The sequence below is a fragment of the Heterocephalus glaber genome, unplaced genomic scaffold (assembly GCF_053883595.1).
Source record: "Heterocephalus glaber isolate CG9 unplaced genomic scaffold, H.glaber_assembly_v1.0 deba00001543, whole genome shotgun sequence".
Classification (NCBI taxonomy): Eukaryota; Metazoa; Chordata; class Mammalia; order Rodentia; family Bathyergidae; genus Heterocephalus; species Heterocephalus glaber.
The window spans coordinates 4,103,771-4,117,519 of NW_028258336.1; the positions used below are offsets into that span (position 1 = coordinate 4,103,771).

A 13,749-nucleotide genomic window follows, 5' to 3' on the forward strand; every position below is an offset into this window, starting at 1 on the left:
CCAAAGCAGCGGCGCAGCGTGTCGTCAGAGGCCGAGCGAGTTTCGGGATTGGCTAGAATGGGCAGGAGCAGATCCAATCAGCAAGCAGCGCGCGCACAAAGTCTGGACTTGGATCAAAGTACGCGACGCTGAGGCGACCTGTAGGCTTTGGAGCCTGTGTCTCCGTGACGGTAAGAGTTGGGCCGGGGAAAGGCCTTAATTTAAATTTGCCTCCGGGACTGGCAGTTTAAGGGATTTGGAGCTCCAGCCCCAAAGATGGGATCCTTATCTCTGAAGAACTAGATACCCGATGTCCAGCAGGGTCTTAAGTCCAGTTTTCTCTGCCTGCTGCGCGACGTCAGCTCCAGAACCCCGCGAGTTCCAGAAGAAAGACGTGGGTTTGGGGTTGGAAGAAATTCTTTAACTTGCGACCCGCGCCCCCCTCATGACGCTTACATTTGTTTTCTCACACGCTGAGGAAAATGGCGAGTACTTGTTACTGTTTGCGGCGCCGGGGGTGTGGGGTGGAGAACCAGCCATCTCCAGAAACCTGCAGTGGCTCGAGGCAGGAGCATTCACCCCTTCACCCTGGGCTAGGCTGTCGTCTGTTGGCAGCCTTAGGGACATCAGTGTCTGTCTGCCTCCGCCTTCCACATCGAAGCTATCGCTCTTTACCATAACAAAAATTGCATGAAATTTACCATTTTAACCTTTTTACAGATCTGTTAAATAGGACCTCCGTTTTTAAAAGTTAAAGCAATTTTAACGCTTCTTTCAAAAGCTTAGCCTATTCCAAGCCAATAAATTACTTTTGCTTTGAAGTAGATACCAAGCGTAGACTTCTCTACAGGAGCTTCCGATAGTAGGCGTTTAAAACGGTTTTGTTGTTTTTTGAAATGTCAAAAGCTCCTATTATTTGACCCATCTTACCTAGCAAATCGCATTTCTTCATTGCCTTCTGCTCTAATCAGACTACTTCCTTTTATGTCTCACAAATTTGACTTTCCCATTCTTGCCTCCCATCTTATGTTTTTGTGCCTTCAAAGCATCTCCACAGCACCTGGCTTTTACCTTTCCAAAAGCTTCTCATAATAACGAGGATGAAGATAGTAAATGATAGTGGAGGGGAGCTGGTTAGCATTATTGTATATTAATCTATTCTTCTAGGTACATTTCTCAAACATTCACCATGAAATAGTAACGGTGGGGAGCTGGTTAACATTTTCAAAGCATTATTATATACTAATCTATTCTTCCAGGTACGTTTCTCAAACACCGTCTTGAATTCTGAAAGCTCATGCATTCTGTGTTGTATAATTTACCATTTTACAGCACTTCTAACAACCTGAGATCATATCCTGTATTTAGCTGTTAATTTGTTAATATTATCGCTCCTTCATGAGAATGTATGCTACACGAAAAGACTTTTTTCACCTACACATCTATAATGATAATGTCTAACCAGTGGCACACATTAAGAACATTTTGTTGAGTAAATGAATGCATCTCAGAATTCCAACTGAATACTTTATACATTTATTTTTACATTAGTTTTCTCCAAATTAATAGTTTGAGTTTCTTTAAGTTGGTATAGCATAGTATTATCCCTAAATATAGTGATTTTTTCAATAAATGATTAGGTATTGTAATCCTAACTGGGGACCTTAAAAAACAGACTTGTTCCCTTTCTAGAAAAGCAGACTTAGGGATACAAAATGTGGGAAAAAGATAAAGTCAAGCCCTTAAAATGTATCTGTGAGTGTGTTTTAAAATACACAACAGAAATTTATCAAAGTTCTGAAGGCTGAATGTGAGATTAGCATACTGGCATTTTCTGGTTTTGGTGAAGGCTGTCTTCAAAGTTGCAGACAAATGACTTCTTGTATCTTCTTGATGTGAAAATAGCAATCCCATGAGTAAATGTTCTTATTTATTTGTATTGTAATGCTATGTTGAATTGCCAAGTCCTCTAATTTGAATATCTATACAAACATTATTTTTGTGTGCTAATAATGTTTTTTAGTGATTAGTATTCTACAAAGTAGGGAAAGATCAATTTGCTCTTAATTTCTGAGTTAAGATATTAAAAATAGAAAATATAACAGGTAAGATTTAGCATAAACATTTTTCATAAAGCTATTACGGCCTTCTGACATTCAGATTTTAATAGCTAACACTGATGCAGCTCTTTATATGTTAGGTGTAGATATACATATGAGTCTAGAAAGTCAACAAAGCCTTTGTATTGTGTTTTGTTGTTCAATTTTCCTATTCATATGCCAGTTGCACACTTAACTAGTATAGTTATATAGTAGTCATAATTAGTATAGTTATTTATATTTAATACCTGATAGAGTAAATTTTCCACCTTATTTTTCATGAGGATTTTGGCTGTTTTTGGCTCTTTGCACTTCTATATAAGTTCTGAAATTTGCTAGTCAAGTGCCACAGAAACTTTTAGAATTTCAATTAAGATTCAGTAGATCATCTTGGAGAATTAACATCTTTACGGTATTGAGTTTTCCAATATATGAATATGATCTATATTTCCATCAATTTAGATTTATTTTAGAACTTCTCTGTTGATGTTACTGATTCAGCAATTTAAACTTAAAAGTTCCGTGTAAATTGGGCCGGGGATTTAGCTCAGTGGTTTCGCCGCCTGCTGTGCAAGCTCAAGGACCCGAGTTCAATCCCCGGTACCAAAAATAAAAAGTTCCATATAAATAAAAATACTTTTGGAAGTGTTTATTCTGTTTTGCATAGGATGTTGTGGGATTAAAGTCTTCCTTGTTCTTTATTGCTTGGTCTGCTTCCTTAAAATTGCCCATTTTGAAACTCATAATGCCATATTGTACCACCTGCCACTCATTGCAGCAGTCATCCAGCAAGATTGTGTCACTTTTCCTCATTCCTTGTATATTTTTAGCTCCTGGATCACTCATATCTTTTGCAATACACTGTCAATGCTTAAGTCATTTTAATATCCTTATATATGACCCTTCCAATAAATGTTTTATACATTTATTTTCCTTTGCTCTTAAATATCCATTACTTTCTTACCATCCTCATTCATAGCTGATTACCTTAGTTATCATTTCATTGACCAAGGAGAAATAATCTAAACAATTTCCACAAGCTCCTACCAACACATATAATTACTTACCTGCATTTGTGGTCTGATTGACCCTCCTATTAAAATGGATGAACCTCAGGTACATTTATCCCAAGCCACTCTCTCACCAGCCTAGTATTCCCTATGTTTCTTCCCTTTCTTTTCTTTTCTTTTTTTGGTACCAGGGATCGAACTGGGGATCTTGCGCTTTCGAGGCAGGCGGAGGAACCACTGAGCTAAATTCCTGGCCCATTCCTTTCTTTTATTTATGCCACTTACAAATGCTTCTATATGCTATATCCTTTTAAAAAATATATCCTTTCATATGTATAGTAAGTATAACATACTTAAATAACTTTTTCACTTACTCTTTTCTTTCACTGGAATAAGCTCCATGTAGGAATTTTTTTTTTAGTTCATAATAGCTTTATTTCTCCACTAATTTAAATGATGATTTTCTTTTTCTTTTTAAAATTTTTAATTGACATATAATTGTACATACTTATGGGATACAGTATGACATTCCAATACATATTGACCATGTACAAATATCACATCTGGGAATTGGCATATCTGTCACCTTGAACGTTTCTCATATCTTTGTGTTGGAAATGTTCAAAATCTTCTCTATTAGGTATTTTGAAATAAATGCTTCTGTTCAACTGTAGTTATCCTGCTGTGCCATAGAACGTCAGAAAGTATTTGCCCTATCCAACTACATCCATGTTCCCATTGAGCATCCTTTCTCATTCCCTTCTTAACCTTCCCAACCCCCAGTAGCCACTATGCTGTTCTCTACTTTATGACATCAACTATTTTAGCTTCCACATATATATGAGAATATATGGTATTTGTCTTTCTTTGCCTTATTTAAATTTTTTAGGCTTGTCTATGTTGCTGCAAATGACAGGGTTTTATTTTTTGTGTCTGCATAATATTTCACTGTATTATATCACATGTTCTTTATTCATTCATCTGCTAGTGGATGCCTAGGTTGATTCTTTATCTTGGCTATTGTGAATTGTGCTGCAGTAAATATGAAAGTGCAGATAATCTCTTCCACGTATTTATTTCCTTTCCTTTGGACATCTAGCCAGTGATGGAATTGCTGAATCATATGATACTTCTGGGTTTTTTCTTAGGAATATTCATAGTATTTTGCATAATGGCTGTACTGTTCCCTCAAAGAATAGTATATTAGTGCTTTCCTGTCAGTAAAAAAGATTTTTGTCTATTTTGGTCACTGCTACACCTTTATCATCTAGATGAGTATCTGGCAGGTAACAAGTGTGGAACAAATGCTTGTTGAGTGAATAAACATTTTTTTCTAACTTTAGTTTTTCTTTTAAGGCTGAGAAAAATCACAAAGCACATGAATCAGCAAGGATTAGATCCAGGTAGTACTACAGATATGGAAGTTGTTACAGATATTGAAGAAGAACTTATTAAAGCATGTGAAGAAATGTGGAAAGACATGGAAGAGGTAAGTACCAAGACATAAAAGTGATGTATCAGTTAATTAATATAAGATTTAAATCAAGTTTAATAATAATTAGACTTAGGTGAAGAAATAATTAGGCTAGTTGCCAAAATTTATTATTTTATAAAATGAATATTTATGTACTTTTTAGATATAAAAAGTGTGCACATACAGGTGTGCATTCAAGAAACTTTATACTAGATAAGCTGTAGAAAGAAAAAATTATAGCAGTTCCTACTCTCAAAGAGATCATCTTAGGCAAGCAATAGGCATACATATTATATGTATTATGGTATTAGAAGTATTATACAAAAACTACACTGAGGAAGAATGCTTAACCTAGGCTGATGAAGTCAAAGATAGCTTTCTATAAGAAAAGAAAGAAATAATAATTTATTTCATTTCTAAATAATAAATAAGAAGTTAGCTGTGTAAATAGAGTTAGCCAGATGTGGTGTTACATGCTTGTAATGCCAGCTACTTGGGAGACTGAAGTAGTGGAATTGAAATTTCAAGGGCCAGGATTTATCTCAGTGGCACCACGCCTGCCTTGTAAGGGTCCTAAATTTGATCCCTAGTACCCCCCAAAAAAAGAAAAGAAAAGAAATTTCGAGGACAGTCTGAGCAACTTAGTGAGATCTTGTCTCAAAATAAAAATAAAAAGGGCTGGGGATGTAGCACAGTGATAGAGTGCCCTGGGTCCACCCCCCCCACCACCAAAAAAAAAAAAAAATAGAGGAGGTATACAAAGCTGGAAGGTCAAAATCTATAAAGTTTGGAGAGTTTAGAGAATTCTAAGTAAAATATTATGGGTAATATAAATTCGGAGCAGAGACTTGTGAATGAGACTGTAGTAAAACCATGAAGGATTTTAGTGAATATGTACTGTGGGAAGCTATTGAAGGATTATAAACACAGAAGTGACCTGATCAGATATATAGGAAAATTAACTCTTGTGGATTTGAAGAGAATGGAATATAGTGAGACTAAAGGTACAAAGAACGTTAGAAGATTCTAGCAGTAGTCCTGTTTAGAAGTAATGAAGGCCTAAATACTGGCAAGTAGAAGAATGAGTTAGAAGAGACACTAAGGAAATAAGACCAAAAGGATGTAGAAGTTCATTAATGTAAAAAGAGATAATTAAAACGAATAGTTCAAGTTCATGGTTTAGGCTTTTTCGGGTGGTTGGTGGGTTTATTCCCTAAAATATATAGAAGCGGAACAAATACATAATTATGAGTGTAAACACAATGAGTTTGAAATGTGTGTACATTTTCTGTTTCCGTGAGCTGTAACAACTTTTGGTACACAACAGTATTTTGGTAAAAATTGTTTCTACCCAAAATAATATACTGTGTGGTATGGGCCACAGAAATTTTTAGTATCCTTTTCTTTCCAGAGAGGTTTCAGAGCAAGACAGATTAGTGGAGTCTTTTTTGAATCATTTTTAACATAAATCCTTGGTATTTTACATTTTTAATATGTTTAATACATAATTTTTATAATCTTGTGTTTGTTGGTATAGAAATTGGGTTGAAAAATTACTAAAATTTTCCTATAGAAAAATATTACAACAAGAAAAAAGTACCAATAAAATTTGTTACTCTTTTACCTCTCAGATATAATCATTGTTAATAGCTTTTGATTTTTTTATGACATAAAACAATATCTCTTGAAGGCTTTATTTTCTTATAATCTTAACTAACTTCTTACCTGTTTTATTTTTCTGTTCTTTTTTATTCTCTTACCTCCCGTTTTTTTCTTATTATATAGTTTATAATTTACCCTATTAGTTTTATTCTTTTTCTACCATTTTAGTTTCTCCCTTTTGATATATTCACTTTCGGACCTGTTTGGCTGCCTTCCTGATTCTCTTGCCTAAAATGAGGCTTTAAACAAACTCGCATATCAGATATTTGTATGTTATTTTTGAGGAGTATTACATTAGACTGGTACAAAAGGGGGTGGGAAAGGAATTATCTGTGGTTTATAGTATCTGACTTTTTCTTTTCCTTTTAAATCAAGTGTCAGAATAAATTATCGCTTATTGGAGCTGAGACACTCAGTAATTCAAATGCTCAGGTATGAATCTTTTTTTTTTTTTTTTACTAAAAATAGGTAAATGAAGTTCATTGTATTTTGGAAAAGAGGTATACCTATTTGTATTTATTCCAAGTAGAATAGGTTTGTTAATATCTGTATCATCAATCATTTGGAAAACTTGTGAGCTTTGTAATTTAAAAGTTCGAAGAAGTGTTCTACATACTTTTTCCGAGCAAGTGTGGTGGTGTGTGCTTGAAATCTCAGCTACTCAGAACTCTGAGACAGAAGGATCAAGAATTCTAGGCTAGCCTGGCTAGAATAGCAAGAGCTCATCTCAAAAACAAATGAATGAATGAATGAATGAATGAATGAATAAAAAAATAGAACAAGCTATTATAAATAAGAAAGCATTTTCTGTAGATTTGTCTTTTAACAGCCATAAATGCATCTAACAATTGAATGAATTGCTTGTTGAGTGAATTGCTAGGGTTGTTATTATAATACCTTGTTAAAAATTAATGTAATAAAAAAAGAGTTGTACTTTGTATTAGGTATAATAACCAGATATTTTACTATTTGTATGGAACCTTAGTTGATTTTACTCTAAGTTTTAGAAAAATATTTAAGATATCCATTAAAATAATCAGAGTAATAGGGCCAGGGATTTAGCTCAGTGGTTTCGCCGCCTGCTGCGCAAGCTCAAGGACCGAGGTCGATCCTCGGTACCAAAAAAAAAACACAAAAAAAACCCCCACAAAGTAATGGAATTTGTTTAGGAATAGATGAGTGTATCAGATTTAAAATTTAAAATATGACAAATATGATAGTTAAAATTCATGAGAAAAAAGGAATTAGTCGGTAAGTGATACTGATACAAATAGGTACCCATGTGGAACAAAATAAAATTGGACCTCTATTTTTCGTTATATACAACATAAACTCCTAATGGATTATCTAAAATACCTTGTAAGAAAAGCTAGGCAAATATTTGTGCAAGCTAGGGATAAGGGAAAATTTCTTTACTAATAACATAAATTAGATATTATTTTAAAAAGATAGATGTATTTTATCATATAACAAGTTAAAAATAAGCTGAGTATGGTAGCACACACCTGTAATCCCAGCACTCTGGGAGTCTGAAGCATGAGGATTGCTAGGATTGCAAATTCAAGTCCATCCTAGGCAATTTAGTGACTTTAGGAGACTGTCTCAAAATATTTTTTTAAAAGCCTGGGAATAGGTGCTGGGAATTTAGCTCACTGGTTTCGCCACCTGCTGCACAAGCGCAAGGACCCAAATTCGATCCCCGGTACCAAAAAAAAAGTCCGGGAATATAGTTCAGGCTCTGAGTTCAATCCTCAGTACTGCCCACATCCCCAAAAGTTGAAAACATTTAGTGATAAAATTTAAGGACAGATGATTCCAGTTAATGTTCCTAAAAACTCATGGAGGAATATCAGAAGGCAAAAGAACTAATTTGAATGTGATCCTGCTTTCCAAATTCAGTATCATAACAAATAATAACTTAATTAGTTATAACAATATGAAAAATTAAAGTCTATGATTATAATTCTACTCAAAAATACAGAAGACAGGTAAAGGTAAAATCTAATTTTCAATTTTGGAATTGTTTATTCTAATATATCTAAAAATTAGTGATAATGAATTAATCTATAAATAAATACACAGCTGTCCTGAGTATTGCATTTGTAAAAACACTATATGATAAGTAAATGACCATTTTTCTTGAGGAATGTGATTCCTCCATTGTAGAAATTAAGACCTACGAAATTAAAATCATTAGGGATTAGGCCTACAGATTTACCGAATGATTTTCATATAGTGAGCTAAACACTGGCTTTGAGGGGAGTGCTTATGTATGTAAAAGTGAAGGGTCCTGAGAGTCCATAATAGTAATATTCAAAGAATTCACAGTATCTGTTTTCCTGTTGTGTTATGAGCTGTGAAGACTGACCACTTACAAGTTGGGTGATTCTTTTAGGACTCCTAGGACTTAATATATACTGTCCTCTATTACAGTGACTAAGATCTGTTACAGAAAAAGGAAACAGTGTAAAATTGATAAAGGGCAAAAGTACATGGAGAATGACATGGTTAGATTAGAATTTTCCCAAGATTGCTTTTTGAGAATGGAAAGAAGCAACATTTGGAATAAGGGATACATTTGTAGGATAATAGAGAAATATAGTTGATAAATGATACAGTTCAAAAGTCCACAGGAAACTAGGCACAAACTTATAGTTCTCTCCCAATAGGGTCACAAAGGATCTCCTGTAGTTCTTCCATTGAGTTGTGATGTGTGTGAAATGTTGTCTAGCAAGGAACCTCATTAGAGACTCAGTACCCAAAGTTTTCTATGTGAGCTGGTCACATAGTCATCTTCTACATAACCGGTACTAAAATATTAGACTATCAGATGGAAAGCAGATGTATTCTTTGCACACACAGTTTAAGCATATGAGCCACTCTGGTTGGTGGGAACCATCTTTAAATCCTTCAAGCTCGTAGATACCTGCCTGTCTTGTAAAAAGGCCTTTTTTAAAGTAGGAGGTTCAGGCCTGTTTTGTTAACCTTTCTCTGTATACCTTTCTCTTTCTGACTCAATCTGTTTTCTAAAATAAAAGTTAAATATTTTAACTAAGACAAGATTTTTCAAATATTTGTACTCAAGTTACTTTAGAAATACTATTGTTTCTTGTTTGGTTTTGTTTTTTGAGACAAGGTCTTGCTATAATGTCCAAGCTTGCTTTGAACTCACTGTGGAGCCCAGGCTGACATAGAATTTGTGGCAGTCCTCCTGCCTCAGCCTCCCAAGTACTGGGATTACAGGCATGCACCACCATGCCCAGCTTGTTATTGTTATTTTTATCTTTTTTTATTTTTTTTGTACCGGGGATTGAACTCGGGACCTTGCGCTTACAAGGCAGGCGGCAAAACCACTGAGCTAAATCCCTGGCCCCTGTTATTGTTATTTTTAGAAAGGATTATTTAAATTTTTTTTGGCTTCCATGGTTTATTTTTTATCTATTTTTATTTTTTTATTACTAATGTTCACAGTACATAATGATTACATACCTTGTGGAGAGTTGGTAGATGTACACAACACATCTTAATTCCCCCCTTCCATATCCTTCCACTCTTCCTTCCTCCTCCTTCCTTTTCTTGATTCTCTTAATTTTATAGGAAGATGAAAAGTAATTTGGATATTTCTCTTGCTGGGCTTTGGCAAGTTAAGATCTGTGCTTCGTGAGGTTAAACTATGAGATTACTCTTTTTTTATGGGTTAAAAATATCAGGAATTTCACATGTTTTAACCTAATATGAGCAAAAATGATATGGATTTCTTACCTTGATAGTTTTACCTAATTTAAATACCACTTTTTAAAAATTTGTTATTTCTTCATAGTAACATTTATAAATCACTTTCTTCATAGTAACATTTATAAATCACTTTATAATTTACAAAGCTTTTTCACATTGTTGTTTATCTGGAAAAAAATGTTCAATTCTTTTTTAGTAAAGATTTTAGATATCTGTAAATACGTTTTTATATAATTATATGACACTTTCAAAGAGACTAGTTTTTGTTTAGTTTTGTTCTTTCTCTGATATATTTTAATATGTAATTTTATGATACAGAGCATGGCTTTTGAGCTACTGTGGGTTACAAAAGATAGTACTTTGTGCCTTTGTAATATTTATACTACAGTAAAACTGCATTTTTGAAATGTGAATTTTATAATCTGTTTGGATACCAATAAGAGTATAAGTAGATTAAAGGGTCTCTGAAATTTACTTTAAAGCATACACAGACTTCAATCTACAGTCAAATCAGTCAATGGATTTTCACATAATTTATAATTATCAAAATTGGTATGATTTGCTTCATCTTTTACCAAAAACACACTCACCCTAGTTTATTTTTGGCTAAGGGATATACAGATGACAAACTATAAAGTTGTGTAGTCAAACTGGTTTTTATGTGTGACTTGTGGAACTAGTCATTTTATCATTAATTGTCCATATGTGTTTTTAGTTTTGTTTTTAGCTACTCAAAACATTTACAGTTTTTCTGAAAGGACATTTATTTAAAACTAGTTTACCTAAAAATGTCGGCAAGCAATAAGATCTTGTTTTTTATGATATATTTGTGAAATAATGTACTTAGCTTCTTTTAGTTTGGTGAAGCAGAATTTATCCTCCTTATTTTGTATTACTAGTGTAAAACAATTTATGAGTTACAATTAGCACAGCTTAAAACAGAATTCTGCTCATAGTGTTAACTTTTTATAGTTTAGTGGTGCTATTTTGGTAGCTTTTTTTTGACAGTTCTGGAGATTGAACCCAAGGCCTTTGCACTGAGCCACATCCTCCAAGCTTTTTATTTTCTGTTTTGAGACAGGTTCTCACTAAGTTGCTAAGCTGCCCAGGCTGTGCTTGAACTTGTAATCCTCCTGCTATAGCACTCCGGGCATACACTACCATGCCCTGTCTTGTTAGCCATTTGTGTTAGGGACTATTATAAAAGAATGAAGGTGATCTGCATTTTCATCTGTGAATAGCAGTAAATAATTGTCAACAAAAGTCTTTGAATCTCTCTCTCTCTTTTTTTGTAGCTATCGTTATTAATTATGCAAGTGAAGTGTTTGACAGCTGAACTCAGTCAATGGCACAAAGAAACACCTGAAAGTAAGATTCTTATTTGGGGGCTCTATTTTGATGAATAAATTATTGGCAAATTAATTTAATTATCACAAGAAGAATTACAAGATCCATTTGACCTTCTTGAAATTACCTTAATTCCATGGATACTAGGAAGACATTCTATTTTTCTTTTTTTTAACATGTTATTTTGTTATTATTCTAAATGAACACATCTGTCTTACCTAAATTATAATAATCTTTATTATAGATACTTATTAGTTATCATTTTATGTTCATAGTCATTGCCTTTTATTCAGTAGAAACTAAATTGTTTATGAGTGTAACTTTCCTAATGGAAAAGTTATTTTATTTTAGATGCTTATTTACATAGGGGCTGTATAATTTTTATATTATCTCTTGACTTGTCCAGCTGGAGCCAGATATATTTTTTGCTTTTAGTTGAGAAAGAGAAAATGGCTTTAAAATTTAAAGTTGTAATACCTAAGTTGTTTGTTAGTTTATTTATTGTTTTTTGAGACAGGGTCTCGCTATGTAGTTCAGAATGGCCTTGAACTCACTATGTAGCCTAGGCTGACCTCAAACTCATGGCAGTCCTCCTGCCTCAGCCTCTTCAGTGCTGGGATTACAGGTGTGTGCCACCATGCCCAGCAATTTTTTTTTAAATTATGAAAGTCTAAGATTCTCACATATATTTGTATCTGGTTTTCATATAGGATTACACTATCTTTTTTTCCATATGTCTTTCTTCTTTCCCTCTGCTTCCTTGTAATTTCCTGCACTTCCATCCTTAGGCTCCTTTGTAGGATTCTGTACTGAAATTATTGGCATTTCCCAAAAAGTAGTCCTAAGATATCTTTTTTTTCTCATTTTATTCTTAGACAGTTTCATCTACATTCTTTATTTGTGAGGGTTTTTTTGCTTTTTTTTGAGACAGGGTCTTGCTTTATATTTCAGGGTGGCCTTGAACTCACTGTGTAGTCCAGGCTGGCCTTGAACTTGTGGTGATCTTCCTGCATTAGCCTTTCGAGAGCTAGAATTACAGGCATGTGCCACCATGCCTGCCATCATCCACGTTCTTTAATTACTCTGTTCATGCTAATATTCATCATTGCTCCATATCTTAATTACTACCTGTTTGTCTTTAAACTTTTCTGATAGATGCAGAGTCCACCCCTCAAAAAATGTATACATGCTTTAGTAAAAGAAAAACTTGTATAAATATTTTAATACTAAATTTATTGAGATATGAGATTAATACAAGTTATTTTTGGCCTCTACAATTAACAAGAGGTGCTCAAAGTGGTGGCCATTAGCTTCCAGACATTTATTAGTATGGTGAATTGCTGCTTGGGTAACCTGGGTCAAAGTGTCCATTGAGATTGCTGCATGTGCAGTTTTAATTTCTTCTCTAAGGGCTGACAGTGTAATGGGTTTTCTGCAATATACATCTATTAGGGTCCCCCACAGATAAAAGCCGTAGGTGTTGAATCAGGTGACTGTACACCTTATATAGGTTTTTCTGTATATAGGTGAGTATACATTCTTTTTGGTGGACTGTATATAGTCGTATGCAATTGTGACTTTAAAAAAAATTGTCTTAAACTATATATCTTATTGCCTTCTCAGCAGTATACTTGAGAATCTCAAAGTTTGCACATCTTCAGCTGTTAAAATGTTTGTGTTCTTCTGAGGACTGTGCTAAGCTTTATTCACTTCCTATCCTATATGCTACACAGCACTATATTTTCTGCTTCTGCTTTTGGGTCTTATATCTTTAATAATGACTTCTGTATCAGTTTACTAGGGCTTAAAGTACCATTAACTGTATGGCTTAAACAACAGACATTTTCTCACAATTCAGGAGATGTTTAAGATCAAGATGTCAACAAGTTTCTTTCTTTTCTTTTTTTGTTTCTTAAACTATTTTTGGAACTGGGGGTCGAATCTAGTCTTGTGCATGCTAGGCAGATACTCATCACTGAAGTAAATCCTCAGCCCTTTTTAATTTTATTTTATTTTTCAGGTACCAGGGATTGAACTTGGGACCTTGCGCTTGCAAGGCAGGCACCGGAACCACTGGCCCAAACCTTTTTTATTTTATTTTGAGATAATATCTCATCTAGTTGCCCAGGCTGGCCTCAAACTTGCAATCTTTCCTCCTCAGCCCTCTGAGTAGCTAAAATTACAGGCATGCACAACTATACCTGGCTAAGATTGATTTCTCCTGTGGACACTTCTTGGATCGTAGATGGCCATTACATTACCTGAGATAATTATAACAAAAAAGCTTTTTAATCTGATGGTTGTAGAAGTTCCAGTCTAAGATTGGGTGGACCTATTCTTTTGCCTCTGGTAGGGTTACTGGATGGTAATGCTGGGGAATATGTGGTGCAGCAAACTACTCATATTATGAGCCACAGAGAAAACAGAAGAGATAGTTCCCTTC

The 13,749-nt window shown here is 34.3% G+C and overlaps 1 protein-coding gene across 1 annotated transcript in view; it reads left to right on the plus strand.

The window, feature by feature from the left end:
- The first annotated feature begins 91 nt into the window (after positions 1-91).
- The window catches only part of Cenpk (centromere protein K), a 54,744-nt gene continuing 41,086 nt past the window's right edge, over positions 92-13,749 (plus strand). The window contains exons 1-4 of the mRNA XM_004862874.3: positions 92-170; positions 4,445-4,577; positions 6,600-6,656; positions 11,255-11,327. Coding sequence (XP_004862931.1) covers positions 4,467-4,577; positions 6,600-6,656; positions 11,255-11,327 — 241 coding nt within the window. The 5' untranslated portion in view covers positions 92-170; positions 4,445-4,466. The remainder of the gene's footprint in view (positions 171-4,444; positions 4,578-6,599; positions 6,657-11,254; positions 11,328-13,749) is intronic.